The following is an 18,066-nucleotide window of genomic DNA, read 5'->3' as shown; positions in this document are numbered from 1 at the left end:
GTTGATGATGATCAGGGAAGCCTGGTGTGGTGCAGTCCATGGGGTCGCAAACAGTCAGACACGACTGAGCGACTGAACTGAACTGAGGGCAGGTCTCAGGGAGCCAAAGGAGGAAGCAGGCAGAAAGCCCAGCCAGAGAAGCCCACGTACCTGACCCATGACATCCTCGTCATATGACAGTGTCAGGCCCAAGTCAGCGATGTCCCCGTCGTACCGCTAAAGCAACAGAGAAAGGGATGATGTAGGGGCTGGCGAGTCCTGCACCCCCGACGGCTTGAACACCCCCTCTGACGGTGTCTGCCTGCATGGCTGCCACTGTGGCTGCCATGAGACTTGAAGCAAGGTAAGGGGCCCCTCTGCAGGAAGGAGGCTGTGAGCATCAGTCTCGGGAGGAAGTGCTCAGACACAAGGGCCTGCCGTGACCAGGGAGTGGGCCGAGCCCCCATGGCAGGCGACCCCGCCCCTCCCACGACAGCCAGGCAGAGCTGGAGCCTGTGGGCGTCCCTTCCCCGAGACCCTACGGGCACTCAGCCAGGCCATCCCGCCTTCCACACTGACCTTGATGGATGTGAGGTTTTTGTAGAACTCTGAGTCCAGAGAGGGCAGCTCATCCACAGAGCTGTAGAAGACGCTGTGGTGGTGCCCAAGCAGCTGGCTCAGGAAGAAGGACGCGAAGGGCACGTCGACCACGATTCCCTGCCAGAGAGGAGGTGGGAGCTGCCACCTACTGCCCGGGACCCCATCTTATGATCTCATCGGGGCAGCTCGGGCTGCAGAGGGGGCTCCGAGGGCCCCAGTGACACCTCTAAACACTGCCGAGATGTTCGCTCTGGACGACGATGCCCCCTAGCACTTACAACATCGCTGAGTGCCTCCTGGGGACCTCATGGCACAGTGGTTGAGGGCCTCGGCCCTGCAACCTCACAGCTCAGCCATCAAACCCCAGCTCCGTGGCTGCCAGGCCATGGGGCACCAGCTTGCTCATCGGTAAATGCGCACCAGCAGAGCCTCAGCTTCCAGGGTTAACCGAGCAGGGTGGGGGAATGCTTCCAGGAGGAAGGGTAGCCGAGCATGAGGCCCTGAGTACAAGGCCTGCGGGTGTGCTCCAGGGCTGGGATGCAGGTCTGGCCACAGGAGGGTGTGTGAGGGAGGGGGTGAGCGGGGAGGCCGGGGAGGCAGCAGGGCCCGACTGGAAAGTGCTCATGAGCCTCCTGGAGCCTGGACTCTCTCCCGAGCCCTGGGCGGGCTCCCAGCAGGGACGTGTGGACCTGTACCGCCTGTGAGGAATGGTTGGGAGGCGGGGACATGGCCAAGACGCCCTCACAGAACACTGGGAGTGTGCAGACCGGGGAGACAGAGATGGGAGAGACAGGCTGACTCCATGATACCCTGTCCTAAGGATCACAAGTGGGAAGTGAGTGAACACAGGCCGCTCCTCACTGGGCCCGGGGAGTCCTTGCTGCTGGAGAGGGAGAAGGCAGAGACTCAGCCCAGCATGTGGGGGAGGACGTTTACAAAGCCAGGAAGTCGTGCCTTCAGCTGGCCTAGATGCTTCTGGGTCTCGTCACAGCTACACATTCGAAGAGGAAAAACACGGCAAACGACCGGGGAGGGGGTGCCTTGGGATTTTGCTTGCTTGTTTTGTAAAAAAGGGGGATCAACTGAGGAGTGTTACCATTTTGCAGATGTGGAAACTGAGGCAGAGAAGGGGCCTAGGACGCCTAACCAGTCCGGGCAGGAGGACTGGAGGGAACTTGGACTCAGACGGGGCCCCTGACATCATCATACCGGGGACTGAGGCCGTGGATGGGGCTGTTTACACAGGGGGAATGATGGATTATTCAAGACTCAAAGCACTTTTGGCCCACATGGCCACCTTTCTTAGTCGGGCCTGCAGCGGGCTGTGCCTCTGAAGAGTGTCCTGGCCTACCCGGCCCCTGTGAGGGGTGGGATGTGAGCGCTGCTCAGGGGGTGGCCCCTGGGGTGAGGAGAGAATGGTCCCCTGCCCCTCTGGAGTCCACTGCCAAGGCCACGAGGACAGGCGGTGATGGGCTGGAGCGGTGGCTTTACTTCCTTCCTGGGTAGCAGGACCGGAAGGGCTGAGGACCCAGCGCCACCTGGAGGCAGTTCTGATGGCTGGGGTGCAGCTCTCAGGGGAGGGGGACCAGGAGCCAGGTGGGCTCCCGGGGTGGCTGGGAAGTCCAACCACCCCAAAGCCACGACACCAAGGAGTGGAAGCTCAGACACCCTCCCTCCTAGTAACAGTGATGCTGGCAGCCCTGACCTGCCAGCCACCAGGGAGGTGTTCACCTGTATCAGTTCACTTACTACTTCTAGCACCCCAATAACCAGCTCTCTCACCCACCACCTCACTGCTGAGAACATGGTTGGTGTTGGTCCCTGTCCCTGTCCTTGACTTCAGCTTCATGACAGGTAATTGCCACTACATGCCAGGTCACCTCCACGTACACGAAGCCCTCCGTACTTACAACATTTTATTTTCCATTTCAGCTCAATGGTCCTTAAGATGTTTACCTCGTACACCGCCTTCCCCAGCATCTTGCCCACAAATTCAAAGAGCTGCAGGTAATTCTCATGGATGTAGGACGTGGGCGAAGGGTAGAGTCTCTCGTCTCCACTGGTCGTCTGCAAGGCAGAAGGACGGGGAGGGGCAGGGAGGTGAAACGCCTCCACTTTTCATCTCTCACCTTGAATCTGGCTGCCGTCCACCGCGCACTTGCACCCTTTAAATACCTTGAACAGATTGAGCGCTGGGTCGAACACTCTCTTGATGATCTCTTCCAAGAACTCCTTGAAAACACCGTCTTGGTCAATCCCGGCCTCGTCCACCCCGAGGTCGTTGACAAACTTGACTCGGATGACGCCCTTCATGGCGTGCTGTGAGAGCTGCCGGAGCTGCTCATAGCCGTCCTGCGAGGGCAGAAATATAGTCCATTAGGAACCCAAGGCCCCCTGTATGATGCAGGGCTCACTCCTCAAAGCTCCTTCTCCCCCGAGTGCAGCCTTCCCGGCGTCATTACTAAATGTGTCAGGACGCACAAGCGCGTGAGGAGAGCCTGATAGAAGAGGAATTCATTTTGGGGGACATGGCTTTACCACTCTTGGGCAAGGGGATACTGCCCTCAGGAGGGTGCCTAGCAGTGAGATGGACAAATTAGACCAGATGCGTGACAGCAAGCTCTTGGTCATCAGGATGGGAGAGACGAAGACACGAGAAATGCTGGGAGATGAATAAAAGAAGTCCCTCACCGCTCAACTCCTGGTACCTCTGCCCAGATCAGGAGAGGCTGAGTCCTGCTGAGCTTAGGTTAGAACCTGAGGGTGCTGGGGAGCCACAGAAGGGTTTAGGCAGAGAGTGACACAGCTGGCTTTGTGTCTTAGGAAGATCTTTCTGTTGGAAGCAGAGCCGAGGGCTGGTGGGAAGTGGGGAGATGGGTGCAGGGGCGATGATGGGCCTGGAGGGCAGGGGCAGTGGGAGGAGAGGCCTCAGCACCTCCAGTTTGCAGTCCACGCCCAAGATGGAGCCATCGGGCACGTATCCCTGTTCAGAACCTAGGATGTGACGTCAGTGTCCTCCTGCTAGATAATCACCACACCCAGTTTCTCTCTTGGTTCTGATCTGCTGAGGTCTTCCTGTTGCCTGATCCTGTCATCGAATGGATTCCTGGCATGTGGGCACTGATGGGCAAGCTGCTTAGGCTTTCATTTCGGAGAGGTGACTATAAAAAACAGTGCTCAGGACAGGACAGGGCCCAGGCGGTAGTCCTTTGGCCTGGCGTGAGAAGCCCCACAGCTTAACCAGGGACAAACCTGTGTCTTCAGATACTGTCCCAGAACAGGGTACAAATCAGTTGCCATGTCCGTCCTCTTGTGCCCCCTGCCCCCCCCACACACATTCCCCACCCTCAGTCTAAAGAGCTGTGACCGCGGATGCTCCACTGACACCAGACAGGCCCGCTCCACGGCGCCTGCTCGCCCGCTAGCCGGCCCACCTGCTTCCTTGTCGCCGAGCACAGAGGGCTGGGACGGCCAGACTTGCTCTGAGGAGCCCTTCCTGCCGACTATGTTTCCTCGAGCTCACCTACTGACCCAGCGACCGGGTCGCAGGCCCCCCATCTTACTCTGGAGGTAGACTCCGAAGTGGGTGAGCAAGGAAGAAAAGTTACCTCTGAAGTCCCCTGAAAGAACAAGGACTTGATTTTGAGTGCATGGTCCTGAAAAGGACTTTTTATGCCCGTGAAATGTGAAAACCACTAAGTTGAATGAAAAGAAGAGAAAAACAGGAAGTCACCATGCAGTTGCAGGGGCTTTTAAGTCATTCCACCTAAATGTAAGATAATGACCTTGGCACTGAGTAGGGGATGGGGAGAGAACCCTAACAGGCCACGCAGGAAATGCAGTTTCTCCACTCTGCTCTAAATGATGCCTGACTAACTTTGTGTGCGTTAGGTTAGTGTCACACAGATGGAACAAGATGGTCCATGTGAAAGCTCTTAGCAAGCAGTCAAGCTCATGGCCGGCATGCCAGGAATGCTTATTGGACTCAAATCTCAATTTTGATGGACCAGCCCCACATTAGCCTCCCTGTGAAACCCTGGAGAGAGGAATTTGCCGCCTGGCTTCTCTGACACACCTCCTATTGCACCCCACTGCCCTCTCTCGAGGAGCCCATCTGCGCCCTGAGCGGTGAGGCAGGGGACAGGGCAATCCTCTTCTCTTCTGCATCTCAAAGAGCAGATGCCCAGAAAGAGGACAGGGGACAGGAGCACCGGCTCCCACGCCCAGCTCTGTCACTGAACTCCTCTGCCCTCAGTCTTGCCTCTGATGGGGCGAGGCAGAGGAGGGTGTGTCTACGGTTCCTTCTAGTTCTGAAACGCTGGCATCTGGCCCCCGTTCACCCCTGTGAGGGGAGGCCTTCCTGCAGGACTTCAGATCATTAACTGGAAACCTCCTACACAAGCCCCACCTTCAGTACAAACCGTAAAAAGGGGACAGAATAAAAGCCCAGGAGATCAGTGGTTGAGTATCAGCTTGCTGATGCCCTCTTGTGTCCAAACCAAGCAAAGGTCACTGGGCTCCCGAGTTCTAATGACTGGAACCACTGAGTCTCGAGAACTGAGGTAACTGACTCAATGACCCTTCCCCCTTCCTAGTTCAATATGAACACCACGGTTCAACTTAATGACATGATCTATCCCAAAGGAGCTTAAAAGAGGAAAATGGACTTTGCCTAAAATCCTGACAGACATCCCTTCTTTGATGCCCCCGGGGAAGGTGCTGAAAAAAGCAGGCCTGGGGTAAGTGGGTGACTCTCCCAGGGACATCTGAGGCGGGCAGTGGGGACTCTGTCACTCCCAGGAGACACCAGTTTCCATCACCCAGACTCCCCGTCGTGCTGGCCACATTGGAGTGGGCATGACAGGCAGCGGGATGGAGGAGTCTGACAGGAGAGGTCCATCCAGGCCCAAGGAAGAAAGTGCTGGAGAATCAAGTTCCTATAACACAATCGGGCTTTCTCTTCCTTGAGTTGAAGCAGAGGCTGAACACTCTGGTGGCCTGCAGGTTGAGTCTGGTGGGCAGAAAAGTACCTGGAAGACTGCTGACCTTGCAGGTAGTTTACAAAAACTGACTAGGTCACAATACAAGGATCTGTGGGCTTCAAAACCCTAAATTTTGAGTCTTCTCTTAAAAAGTCAGAGCATTACGGAGCCCGGATCTCCACAAGGTGACACGCAGGTGGCCTCCTTTAGGGGCATGTGTTCTCCACCTGCCGACCCTTCCCTGTGCCCTAACACCGAGGCCGGTTGTCAGCTGTCATTCATCCAGTCACTCGTGGGGTTGGTCTAAGGGCTGGGCTCCCAAGAAAAACAGGAAAGAGCAGAAGAAGGGGATAATATTCTATCTGTTTAGCAGGCAAACAAAATGCCCCAGCACCGAGACACTGTCAGCCAGCGTTGCTCGTCCCTGTGACTGACAGGGCCCCTGGGGGGACTTACATTTCTTATCCCTACTTCTGAGAATGTCAAAATCGTCTGTTTCCCACACGCTGTCTCTCCCCAGCAGACGTCAGAGTCCATCATCAGTGGTCAGAAAACTCAATCAAGTTCTCTAGGAGGGACAAACATGGCACAAACGGCCCAAGAGAGTAATGCAAACACGTGGGAAAGAAGGGCGGCTGCGGATGCCTGGTGCTGGAGGCTGGCAACGTGGCCCCGCGCTGGCCTGGGATCCCGTGACTGTCCTACTGTCCTGCAGAACGTGCTGATGAGGAACTGCGGCCGGAGTGGAGCGGGATGGAAGTCGAAAGAGCAAGCGTGGGCAAACCAGCCAGGCCAGGCCGCTCCTGGGCCGGGGACACGGGGCTCTGCCACCACACGTGCAGCAGCACACCCGGGGGAGCGGCTGGCAGGCACGATGCAGACACCGCAGGTGCCTACATTCATGATGGTCATGTTCCAGGGTCTTGTTCCAACAAAACGTACGAGGACAACTTCCTGACATAGGGAGGAGAGTCTTCTGAGGATAGGCACCTATTTTTAAGTCACATCAAGTTGCTGTGTGCTGGGAACCCTGGATGCTAGGTCTGGCGAAGGTAGGCCTCTTCACTTGCACCTCCTAAGTTTACGTCCACAAAGAACTTGCGGCCCTGTGATGGACGGATTTCCCAGGACAACCAGTAACTTAACACCCAGCACTCCAGCTCCCACACTCACGGCTGGGTGCTGGGACAGAGCGCCTGCTGGGACAAGGGAGTCAGCACAGACCTGAGCCCATCTGTCCTCGCTGCAGAGGTGAGGCTGCTCTCCCTTCCTGGGCGAAAGGGAGGGAACCGCTGTGCGGGGGGTCTCCAGCACCGAGGGCATGTCTAATAAGCAGTCCTCAGGCTATCTGGCAGGACGAACGGGCGTCTCCTGCTCCCAGAGCCCTGGCTTCAGGGCCATCAGGTCAAGCAGTGATCAGAGCCGTTCAGGGGTAATCCACTGGAAACAGAAACCCTGCACACTCAGCGGGGTTGAGCACACTCAGCGACAAGCTCCTCACCTCCAGCATCCGGGACCGGCGGATGGTGATGTGGGTGACATGAGGGGAGGCTGAGCTGGTTTCCACAAGCCCCAGTTTCTCCTTCTCCTTGGTCACCATGTTTCGGAACAGAAGAACTCTCTGAAATGAGCAAAGGTGAGACCGGAAACAGTGGAGGATCCCAGAAAACGCACTGTGCAAAATGAATGAAATTTAAGCGTGGGAGAGGCCCCCAGAATGGGACGCTTTGATGTGCATTAAGGGAGGGAAGTGCCTTGTGAGAAGAGTAAACATTCCTCTACTCGCTCCTGGGGATTATAAAGATAGCTGAATCCGTGCCAAGGGAGAAAGGGTCCCGAAGGAGTGGTCCGGCTGCAGCCAGCGCCTGGCTAAGAATAGTCTGAGTGAAAATCATTCTCCATGTTCAGTCAATAATTCACCGTAAAAACCCAGCGGCAGCACGAGTTACAGAGGCTGCTTTATATAACCGTGCCTGCTTTAGAGGAAATCAATAGCATGAATTTAAAAAAACATTTCACAGCATTGTTTTCACTGGCAGAAAAAATTTTCAATGATCCTACAGTATAAAAGCCCCTGACCTTTCTATCTGCCTCCTTGTGTCCTCAAGCACACTGCAGTCCCAGAGTAATATGTCTCAAGCATCATTTAAAAAAGAACCCTCTCGGGAGAATGTATATGTGGATAGGTATGGCGAAATCCCTTTGCTGTCCACCTGAAACTCTCACAACATGGTTAGTCAGCTATATTCCAAAAGAAAATTAAAAATTTAAAAAATTAAAAATAAATAAAAAGAAGCCTCTTGCATTCCCAAGATTCTGACAGGCTCCCTTAGCACATAACCTTTGACCCCACCCTATAACAGCACATTCAAATCATGTCAGCAGAATGCATAAATAATAGCTCCAACCACAGCTGTTTTTTTGAAAAATGGAAATCTCCCCAAAGTCAAGAGCATTGTTAAAAACAAACAGTAAGAACAACAGTAGTGGTAATAATGGATAACTAGACACAAGGGGAGGCTAACAGACTTCACTTGATCATTCTATGAGCTCTCAGGAGTAAATCAATATGGTTGTGACAGAAAAAGGAGCGGCCAAAACAACCTCCTGGGAAGGGGGGCTCCTCTCCACCCCCAGGCTTCAGTGCCCTCTGGCTCTGACCACCTCGTCCTCGTCCATGAATGCAGTGAGGAGGTGTGCGTGTCGTCCATGTGTTGAGTCCACCTCCAGCCCAGTCCTCTTCTAGCTCCAGACCCCCGTGTCCACTGGCACTAAGGAGTCACAGACTCGTCACCTGCTCCCCGATCCCCCAGCCCCGCCCTCGTCTGTACCCCCACCTCTGGGAACAGCTCCCTCTCACCCAAGCCAGAAACCTGAGCATCCTCTGAATTCCCCTACTCTTTCCCCCCGAATGTCATCATTCTCCAGGGCCTCCTTCAAAATCTCTTGACATCCTTGTCTTTCTGTTCCCAGGACCCCAGCCTGAGTCCAGGCCAGGCTACCATGACATCTGCCTCTCGCCAGTTCTCCATGCTACGGCCAGAAGGAAGCTTCCTAAGCAGAGCTCTGACCAGGTGCCTCCAGAGCTAAAAACTCTCCAACGGCTCTGGACAAAATCCAAGCTGCTGCTCTTGGTTCCCAAGGCTCTCCCTGTTCCAGCTCCTATGGACCTCCGTGGCTCCAGCTCTGGACTCCGCCTGGCCCTCCACCGGCACCGTAGCCTCCCCTGCCCTGGGCCTGTGAGAACTGTCCATTTCTGCCAGTGGAGCTCCCTCCTGAGGCTCCTGCAGCGTCCGCCCCACGAGACCTGAATGGCCAGTTCACACTGCACCCCCGGCACTCGGCATGGCACCTGGCGCAGAAAAGGCCCATCAGCACCCGCATTGACTGAACGATTGCTTTTATTCATGTCTGATCATTGCTGGGATGAAAACGGACAGCCAGGACCCATGGTGGTGGGAGGAGCCCAGCTCCAAGTGCAACTCACGTTTTTGTGAGGAATGACGTGTGGGATGTACTGCAGGATCAGCTGTGCCCGCTTTCTGTCCTTGTCAAGTTCCTGGAAGAGCACGCTGGGCTTGAGATCCCTGCAGAGCAAAGACATGGATTTGGGAATAAGGGGGTGAATACCATCCTCCAAACAGGGTTGGCCAGCTACAGCCGATGGGCCAGATCCAGCCTGCTGCCCACTTTTTATAAATCAAGCTTTCACAGAACACGGTCATGCCCAAGCTTCATGTACTCTCTCCGGCTGCTTCTGTACTACGATGGCAGCGTTCAGTAGGGGCAACAGACACTGGTGCACAAAGCCTAAAATACCTACTGTGTGGCCCTTTACAGAAAAGTCTACCAGTCACTACTCTAGTGGCACAACTTGTAGCATTACATGAGAGCTGATCTGTCCTTGATTTAAAAAAAAAAAAGGCCGACATGACCTTACTTTTAGTTGTTGCAAGAGGATTTCCTCCACCCCACCCCCTAACAAACCTAGCTGTGGGTTTTTTTATCTCACTAATCCTGCTGGAAAAAAAAAAAAAGCCATTTAATGATCATAACCTGTTGCTTAGTTCAGCTGAAAAGAACCTGTTTCTTTCGTTTGCACATGAAGTATCTGCTAAACGTGATCTGGCTCTGTGGCCATGAATGAGCTCTCATCACGCTTAGTGTAACTGGGTCCTAACAGAAGTGACTGGGCGGTGGGCTGTCCTGACAGGTGCTTTACAGGGACACGTGCAGATGAAAGGATGGGATAAAGATGAAGGGCCAAGTTCTCCTGGCCCTAAAACACGATGTGCTGAGCACTCAGGTGACCAGCGTGATGGAGGGACCCCAGCCTCCATAACCCGCCTCCCCCACAATCCGGCACTCACTTTCGCAGCCAGTGGTCCTCGGGGGCGAAGCGCCGCCGGCAGTCCCGCTCGTAGAGCACCATCAGCCACCCGTGGACAGACTGGAACAACTCCAAGGTCTCACCCTTGGCATTCTCTGTGGGGTGAACAATGGGGAGAGCCATGGTCTGGGAGCCACTCAGGACTGGAGAGGGTGGGAGGACAGCCATGTCTCCTTCCATCATCCTTGAGTCCCAGCAAGGACTTCACCTCCTTCAGGCTGAACGTGACATGGAACCAAGAGGATTAAGAGGCCCCATGGGTACATTCTAAGAAACTGTGGGACCCGGGAATTGCTCAGACATAATCATTCGTGCTGTTTCCCACTTGGATGTCATCTAAAGGACCTTTTAATCAAAGGAGCTTAGTGCTGGACGACTGGAAACGTCTCAGGAGGTAGACTCTAATTTAAGTGTGAGCAGGCGCATGTTTTATCTGCATGGAGATCAACTCAAAGAATCAAAATGAGATTCAGGGCAAAATTAATCATGAATAATGGTGCACAGTGGTAAAGAATCTGCCTGCAATGCAGATGTGGGTTCAATCCCTTGGTTGGGAAGATCCTCTGGAGAAGAGAATGGCTACCCACTCTTCTTGTCTGGGACGGAGAAGCCTGGCGGGCTACAGTCTATGAGCATCACAAAGAGTTGGACACGACTTGGTGACTAAACAACATCAACAATCCTCAATACACACATAAATCCTGAAGGCTTCCTGGTAGACTAAAACTTCCACAACCACACTACTATGTTAAGGGATCACAGAGAATGGAGAAATAAAACTTCTAATTACGTGAATGGAGGTGCATTTTTTAAATTAACTCTGATGGACAAGGCTAAGAATCAACTGACGTTCTAGACTCTGGACTCCCCGGGTGTAGCGTCAAGTGAAAGAGGGCTGACGTCTTTACCTTACCTACGATTCCATCCCAGATCATCTTAAACACAAAGGAGTTCAAAAAAGAGGAGATGGTGACCAGCTCTTCCAGTTTGAATGAAATCTGTTCTTCATAAACTTCAATGTCATCGAGGATCCTAAATCAGACAGAAAGTTACTCACAGTTCCCCACTGAAAAAGGAGAGATCTATACCTTGAACTGGACAAAACAATGTTAAGAAATAAGCTCTAACTTGTCAATGAAATTTACAGATAGGATGATCTGTGGGAGAGTGGGTTGGCGGTAGAGATGAAGCAAAAGTGGCCATGAGTTGATAACTATTGAAGCTGGTGACAGATATGGTACATGAAGGTTCATACTATTCTTTCCACTTTCAATTAATTTGAAATTGTCCATAGTAAAAAGTTTAAAAGATACAACTGAGAAAGGAAAGATACAATACACTCTATTCTATACTTTCCTTATTCCTAAGGACCTGACTGTGACACTTGCTCACGACTCATGTTTGAATTACCAGGGAATGCTGACTGAGAATCTGTGTCTACCGAAGGAAGTAGCAGACTCTTACTCTGTGTCTGTGATGGACATGAGGGGCACTTAGTAGGTACCTGGTAAGTATTTGAAGGTGAACGAATAAATGTCTGAAAGAACATGTGAATAAATGAACCACACGATGCAGTTCTAGCTAAAAATGTCCTATGAGTTGCTCTATTCTCGCTTTACGGTTTGGCTCACTCCTGGGTCTCCCTTGACCTGGCAATTAAGGGTGTCTCACCGGCAACTGTAGACCCCTGCTCTCACCTCCAACTACTCTCTAAGCCCTCCCTACATGACTCTTACCCAGTCCACCACCTACGTGTACCCATCTGCCAATACCTCCGAGACCTGTGTGCAATTGCCTGAGGTCCATTCCATCTTACGATTCTTTACCAATCTTTTGTGGAAAAAGTGAAGTTTAAAAAAAAATATCAAATACTCAAGTAGACACATACACTTGAAGAAAAAGGAAGTGCAGAGGACTCACATTTGTTAATTTCCTGCCGTGCCAGGCACTGTACCAACTCCTTGACATTCCTTGTCTCATTCACTCACTAACAGATTGGTAATACTGTTTTCCATCCTGCTGTTGAGGAACCTGAGGCTCAGAGAGGTTGAGCAACTAGCCCAGGGTTGGCTTGATAAGAACCAACACATCCTGACCTCATCCTGTGCCGGGACTATGCTGAACACTCAGCTCCCCTGTGCCTTTCCACACGGCCAAGAGATGCTACAAACTCCCAACTAGAGCTCAGGAAACTGAGGCCCAGAGAGGCGGAGGCCCTTCCTCCCTGGCCCAGGGTGTCTCAGCCAGGGGCTGGGCCACCTTCTGCACCCTGGCTCTGGAATTTTTCCAGGTAACTACTTAGCCCAGTGAGTAAATAGCCAAGGTGTGGCCTGAACCCAGCTCCGGGGGACCCCAAAGCCCACATCGAGTGCTAGTGGCCCGGCTCTCCTGTAGAGGATGGAAGCTAACAAATGCTGTCTACTACAAGCCCCCCACTTTGTTAAACGTCTTGTCTGCTCCTTCTAACGACGGTCCGAGTGCTCGAGGTAATCTCGTCAGCAATGGCTTCCTTGCTAACACTGTGATTGGGTCTCTCCACTCCACGTTTGGGGAAAGAAACTCAGCCCCACAGCAGTCAACCTACGTGATGAGGTGCCGGGAACAGTCACAGAACAGCATTAGCATGGCCAGAAGCTGCTTAGACTCCTCCGTGTCATTGTTGAGGCACTCCAAGAAGAGCTTCAGCCCTCCATGGGGCCCCAGTTCACAGATAAATGCCCACAGTTTGGGCAGCAGGTCATCGAGGTAAGTGAGACCTGAAAGAGGAGACAGAAACCGAAGCTTCAGGTGGGGCTCTACAGGTCCCTTATTTCTCCTCCCTTCCAGGAAAGCAAAATGCTTAAACTTATCAATGTGTGTGACAGAAAGAAAATGCCATTACAAAGAAAAGCATCAGGAGAAGGATATTGCCCATGAGAACAATGATAAGAGCAGCTAAGAGTCAATGGGTGCTTAGTTACTATGTATCAGATACCATTCTGAATACTCAGGCACTACTTCCTTTCACCTTGTGAAACCCCATGAATATTGCCATTTTGTAAGGCGGGAAACTGAAGCCCAGACAAGATTGAGTAATTGGCCCCAAATCACACAGCCAGTAAGTGTCAGACCCAAGAATAGAACGCAGATCTACCTGACTTGGAGATAATGTTTTTCATCTTTCCAAAAGATTTTTTGATGTGGACCATTTGAAAAGTATTGAATTTAGTACATCGCTTCTGTTTTATGTTTTGGTTTTTTGGCCACAAGGCATGTGGGATCTTAGCTGCCCGACCAGGATTGAACCCGCACTCCCGGCACTGGAAGGTGAAGTCTTAACCACTGGAGAACCAGGGAAGTCCCCTTGGTGTTTATGTTTTATTTTCAGGGATTAGCAATTTTTTTTGTGGAAAAGGCCAGAGAGTATTTTTAGGTTTTTAGTCTGGACCAGTCTACATCAAAACTACTCAATGTTTCTATCACAGCACGGAAGCAGCCACAGACAATAGGTAAATAAACGGATGTAGCTGTGTTCCAACAAAACTTTACTTACAAAAGCAAGTGGTGAGCTGATTTGGCCCATGGGCCATAGTTTGCTGATCCCTGTTTTAAAACATCTTGTAGGCTTATCCACATTGAGCAGAACTTTCTCTCATTCACTTCTATTATTCTGTCTCTTAGAAATGGGAAAGCAGTGAACAACCATTGCACAGATACCATAGGCGAAAGAATGAAACTATACTACCTTACACTGTACACAAAAATAAACTCAAAATGGATTAAAGAATTGAATGTAAGGTCTGAAACCATGAAACTTCTAGAAGAAATCATGTAAGTTGCTTGATGTAAGGGACTCAGAAATGATTTTTTTGGATCTGACTCAAAAAACAAAGCCAGTGTAAATAAAAATCAGCAGGTGGGACTACAGCAAACTACAAAGCTTCTGCACAGTAATAGAATCGTCCCCAAGATGAAAAGGCAACCTATGAGACGGAAGAACACTTGTCAATCACGTACCTGGTCAGGGGTCGATACCCAAATTATATGAGGAACTCATGGAATGCACCAAAACCCCCCCAAGCAATCTGCTTCAAACGCGGTCAGAGGATCTCAATGCATTTCTCCAGAAAAGACACGCAAACCGGCACATGTAAAAGCGCTCGACATTCCTTGTCATCAGGAAAATGCAAACCAAAACCACAGTAAGATACCACTTCACACCTGTCAGCATGGCTATCATCAAAAAGACAAGAAATAACTAGTGCTGGTGAGGATGTGGAGAAGAGAGAACCCTTGTGCACTGTTGGTGGGACTGTAAATTGGTGCAGCCATCATGAAAATCAGCATGGAGATGCCTCAAAAAAAAAAAAAAAAGAGAAAATAGAACTAACATATGATTACAACAACTCCAATTTTGGGTATTCATTCATCGCAAAAAACAAAAACACTACTTTGAAAAGATACACGCACCCCCTTGTTCACAGAAGCATTGTTTACAAGAGCCAAGATAAGGACACAACCTAAGTGTCCATCAGGGTACACACACACACAGAATACTATTCAGTCATTAAAAAAAGAATGGTTTCTTGCCACCTGTAGCAACAAGGATGGACCTTGAGGAAATTATACCGTATGATCTCATCTATATGTGAAAACTACAAAACAAAGAAACAAACCCAAGCTCACAGACACAGAGAACAGATGGGTGGTTGCCGGGGAAAAGGGTGGACGGTGGGAGGGAAGGTAAGCAAAATGGGTGAAGAGGATCAAAAATGACAAACTTCCCTGGTGGTCCAGTGGCTAAGACTCCACCCTCCCAGTGCAGGGGACCTGGGTTCCATCACCAGTCAGGGAACTAGATCCCACATGTCAAAACTAAAGATCTCGCATGCCACAACTAAGGCCTGGCACAGCCAAATAAGTAAATAAACATATTTTTAAAGAAGGACAAACTCCCAAGTTATAAAATAAATAAACCATGGGGATGTAAAGTACAGCATGGGGACCACAGTTAACAAATATATACTGCATTTTTGAAAGCTGCTAAAAGGGTGGATCTTAAAAGTCCTTATCACAGAGAAAAAAAAAAAAGAAAAAAAAAATTTAACAGTGTATGGAGATGGATGTTAACTAGCCTTACTGTGTGGATCACTTCGCAATGTGTACAAATACCCAACCATTATGTTCTGTACCTGAAACTAAGATAATGCCACACGGCAACTATTAAAACTCAATTTTAAAAAAAGAAAGAGACGGGATAAGTAGTTAACTCCTTGGAGATGACAGGTACACTTCCACAGGGCAAACACACTCATTCACAGCGTGATGTACCAATTCAGTGCGGCTGCCTCCTGAGCGGCCTGGACGGGAACAGGGACGCGGCGGTCTGGAAGCCGTGCCGGGGGCAGCATGTGGCTCCAGAACCCACACGTGCATGAGGGGCATGAACGGAGACCTTCTGAAGACTGAGAGAGCAGGAGAGCTGCAGCGTTTTTAGAACCACTGTGACTGTCCATCATTCAGCTGATTACGGCGTGTGCACAGCCAAACTAATAGAATGAATACTACACATACACTTTAGACTAGTTTATCTTCATTTTTTCTTTGTTTTCAATTAGCCATGTGGCACAACTTGTGGGATCTTAGTTCCTCATCCAGGGACTGGACCCGGTTCCCGGCAGTGAGAGCGCTAAGTTCTAACCACTGGACTGCCAGGGAATTCCCTAAAATCATGTATTTCCTCTTGCCCAGAAAACTTCCTGGGACAATGGGAGATGTTTACTCTGGTTATCTTAAAAAACTGGACACAGGCTACAACCTGAAAATCATCTGACTCAGCGTGCTTCCCAGACCTCCCACTGGGTGCTGGGGTGCCAGTTCATCGTGTCCCCCTCCGCCGCACTCAGGGAAGAGGCCCTGAGCCCCAGGCCTTTCACCTGCTCCCCTGCTCAGCCCCTGAACAGCACATTCGCATACTGTCTTGGTGTCTCCGCGGTAGGTCCAGCAGGCACCCTACACTCATCACAGCCCAACAGAACTCTAGATGCCCCATGATCTCACCTCACTTCCCCAGATCCAATCTACCCATGAGACCTGTCGATTCCACCTCTAAAACATATTGTAACCCTCCCGCTTTCACCTCCATTGGCCCAGTGTTCTCAACCATGGAATGATTCTGCCCCACAAGGGGCACTGGACAATGTTGGGAGACAGGCATGGTTGTCATGAGTGGGGGAGAGGGGCTACTGGAACCTGTAGGTAAGGTGCCAGGGGCAGCTGAACACGCTACAATGGACAGGACCACCTCCACAACACAGACTGTGTGGGCCCAAATGTCAGCAGTGCTAAGGTTGAAGAACACTGCCCTGGTCCAAGTCAACAATGTCTCATCATTCTGACTGTCACAGTGCCCTTCATTATAGCAAATATATTTTCCTCTTGCTTATTACTGTCTTCACACTAGTAGAATATAATACTCTTGGGAACACAGATCTTGGCTGTCTTATTCTGTCTTCTGTCTTCAATGCCTGACACTCACAGGCTCTATAAACATTTGAAGATGAGTAAGTGATGACAGAAGATGAGATGGTTGGATGGCATCACCGACTCAATGGACATGAGTCTGAGCAAACTCTGGGAAATAGTGAAGGACAGGGAAGCCTGTCCATGGGGTCACAAAGAGTCAGACACGACTGAGCGACTGAACAACACTCTTAACAAAAATTAAGAGTGAAAGACAGAAGCAGCGGTAATTTGATTCAAAAAATGTAAAAAGCAACAGAGAAGTTCTTGACCCTTTATGCAGTTAGCAGCTTCAAGGCTTACATTTTGTCCTCACAATACCAACCATACTAACAACTCCTGCGCTGCAACTTCCAAGCCCTGATGCCCAATTCTCTGCTCACAGGAGGGACTTTCTTCCCTGCTTAGCTAAAAAGGAAAATGTCCGGCATGTCCATGAAATGAGGTCTCCTGCAGCCAATAAAAATGAGAGTTTAACAACAAGGACCTATGGTAGAGCACAGGGAACTCTGCTCAATGTTAAGTGGCAGCCTGGATGGCAGGGGTCTGGGGAGAATGGAGACATATATATGTATGGCCGAGTCCCTTTTGTTGTCCACCTGAAGCTATCACAACTTTGTTAATTGGCTATACCCCAATAAAAAATTAAAAGTTTTTAAAAAACGAGGTTTTAAAGAATTTGGCTTGACAAAATGTTTATAATGTGATTAACAGAAAGGGAAAAAGCTATACATTTCAATCTAAATACATATATATGTAACACTCAGGATCAAATGGTCACCTATAGACTGTGGGATTAAGAATGGTTTAAATTTTGCTTCTTGTCTTTTCTAGTTTTCTATTCATAAAAAAATATTAACTTTTTTAGAAAACCAGTTGTACTTCATAATGAAAATAAAAGCCAGGTCTCAGAAACAAACTAGGAATGCTAGGTCTGGGATGAACTCAAGCTATAACTGAGGTGGACCAATTTCTAAGAAAAACAGCAAAGACACCCTTCTTCAACATGATTTCTGAGTCAAGGAAACCAGGAGAGAATCAACATGTAGGAGAACTTGTCTGGCAGATGTGAGCAAGGGCAGAGGCCACCCCGGGACCCCAGACCTGTGAGGATCTGCAGCCGGATCTGTGTGAGAGTCGTCAGCGAGGTCTGGTAGAGGACGCAGATCCTGCAGACCTTCTGGACCTCCGCAGAGTCCACACGTTTACCCCCGACGGGCCTGAGGATGTTGCGAACTGACGCTGACTTCTGAAATGCACGCTTCAGGAGAGCTGCCGGCGAGAGGAGGGGGAACATGTGAGTAGGAGGTCAGCCATCTGCCCAATGCCTCCCCAGAAAAGGGAGGAGCAATTCAATACAGCTCCTAACTTCCAGCCGGAGCCAGATAGGGAGGCTCTCCTGTGATTCGAATCCTCTCTTTGGGGTAAAACAGAAAAGCAGTGACAACAGGGTTTCAGGAAGAACGCAGAGACCTCTTCAGAATAGCAGGAGACTCTTGAGAACAAGCAGAACATATCAGATTTAGTTGATAGATTCCCTGACTGTAACCACTTAACTTTAGAACCCACAAAGGTAAAACCTGAGGACTCTACTGGGGGGAGAGGGGGAAAGTG

At 50.5% G+C, this 18,066-nt stretch overlaps 1 protein-coding gene across 7 annotated transcripts in view; it reads right to left on the bottom strand.

The window, feature by feature from the left end:
• UBE3B (ubiquitin protein ligase E3B) overlaps positions 1 to 18,066 on the bottom strand; it is a 48,460-nt gene that overhangs the window by 11,277 nt on the left and 19,117 nt on the right. For all 7 annotated transcript variants that reach the window (XM_043438566.1, XM_043438550.1, XM_043438574.1 and 4 more), the window contains 10 exons: positions 17,557 to 17,724; positions 12,536 to 12,707; positions 10,865 to 10,983; positions 9,932 to 10,046; positions 9,049 to 9,148; positions 7,063 to 7,182; positions 2,755 to 2,931; positions 2,536 to 2,646; positions 559 to 696; positions 151 to 216 (listed from right to left, as the gene is read on the bottom strand). In XM_043438566.1, the coding sequence (XP_043294501.1) occupies positions 151 to 216; positions 559 to 696; positions 2,536 to 2,646; positions 2,755 to 2,931; positions 7,063 to 7,182; positions 9,049 to 9,148; positions 9,932 to 10,046; positions 10,865 to 10,983; positions 12,536 to 12,707; positions 17,557 to 17,724 (1,286 nt within the window). The remainder of the gene's footprint in view (positions 1 to 150; positions 217 to 558; positions 697 to 2,535; positions 2,647 to 2,754; positions 2,932 to 7,062; positions 7,183 to 9,048; positions 9,149 to 9,931; positions 10,047 to 10,864; positions 10,984 to 12,535; positions 12,708 to 17,556; positions 17,725 to 18,066) is intronic.

Source organism: Cervus canadensis, chromosome 1 (genome assembly GCF_019320065.1).
Source record: "Cervus canadensis isolate Bull #8, Minnesota chromosome 1, ASM1932006v1, whole genome shotgun sequence".
NCBI classification, from domain to species: domain Eukaryota; kingdom Metazoa; phylum Chordata; class Mammalia; order Artiodactyla; family Cervidae; genus Cervus; species Cervus canadensis.
This window is presented reverse-complemented; position numbering and strand designations above follow the sequence as displayed.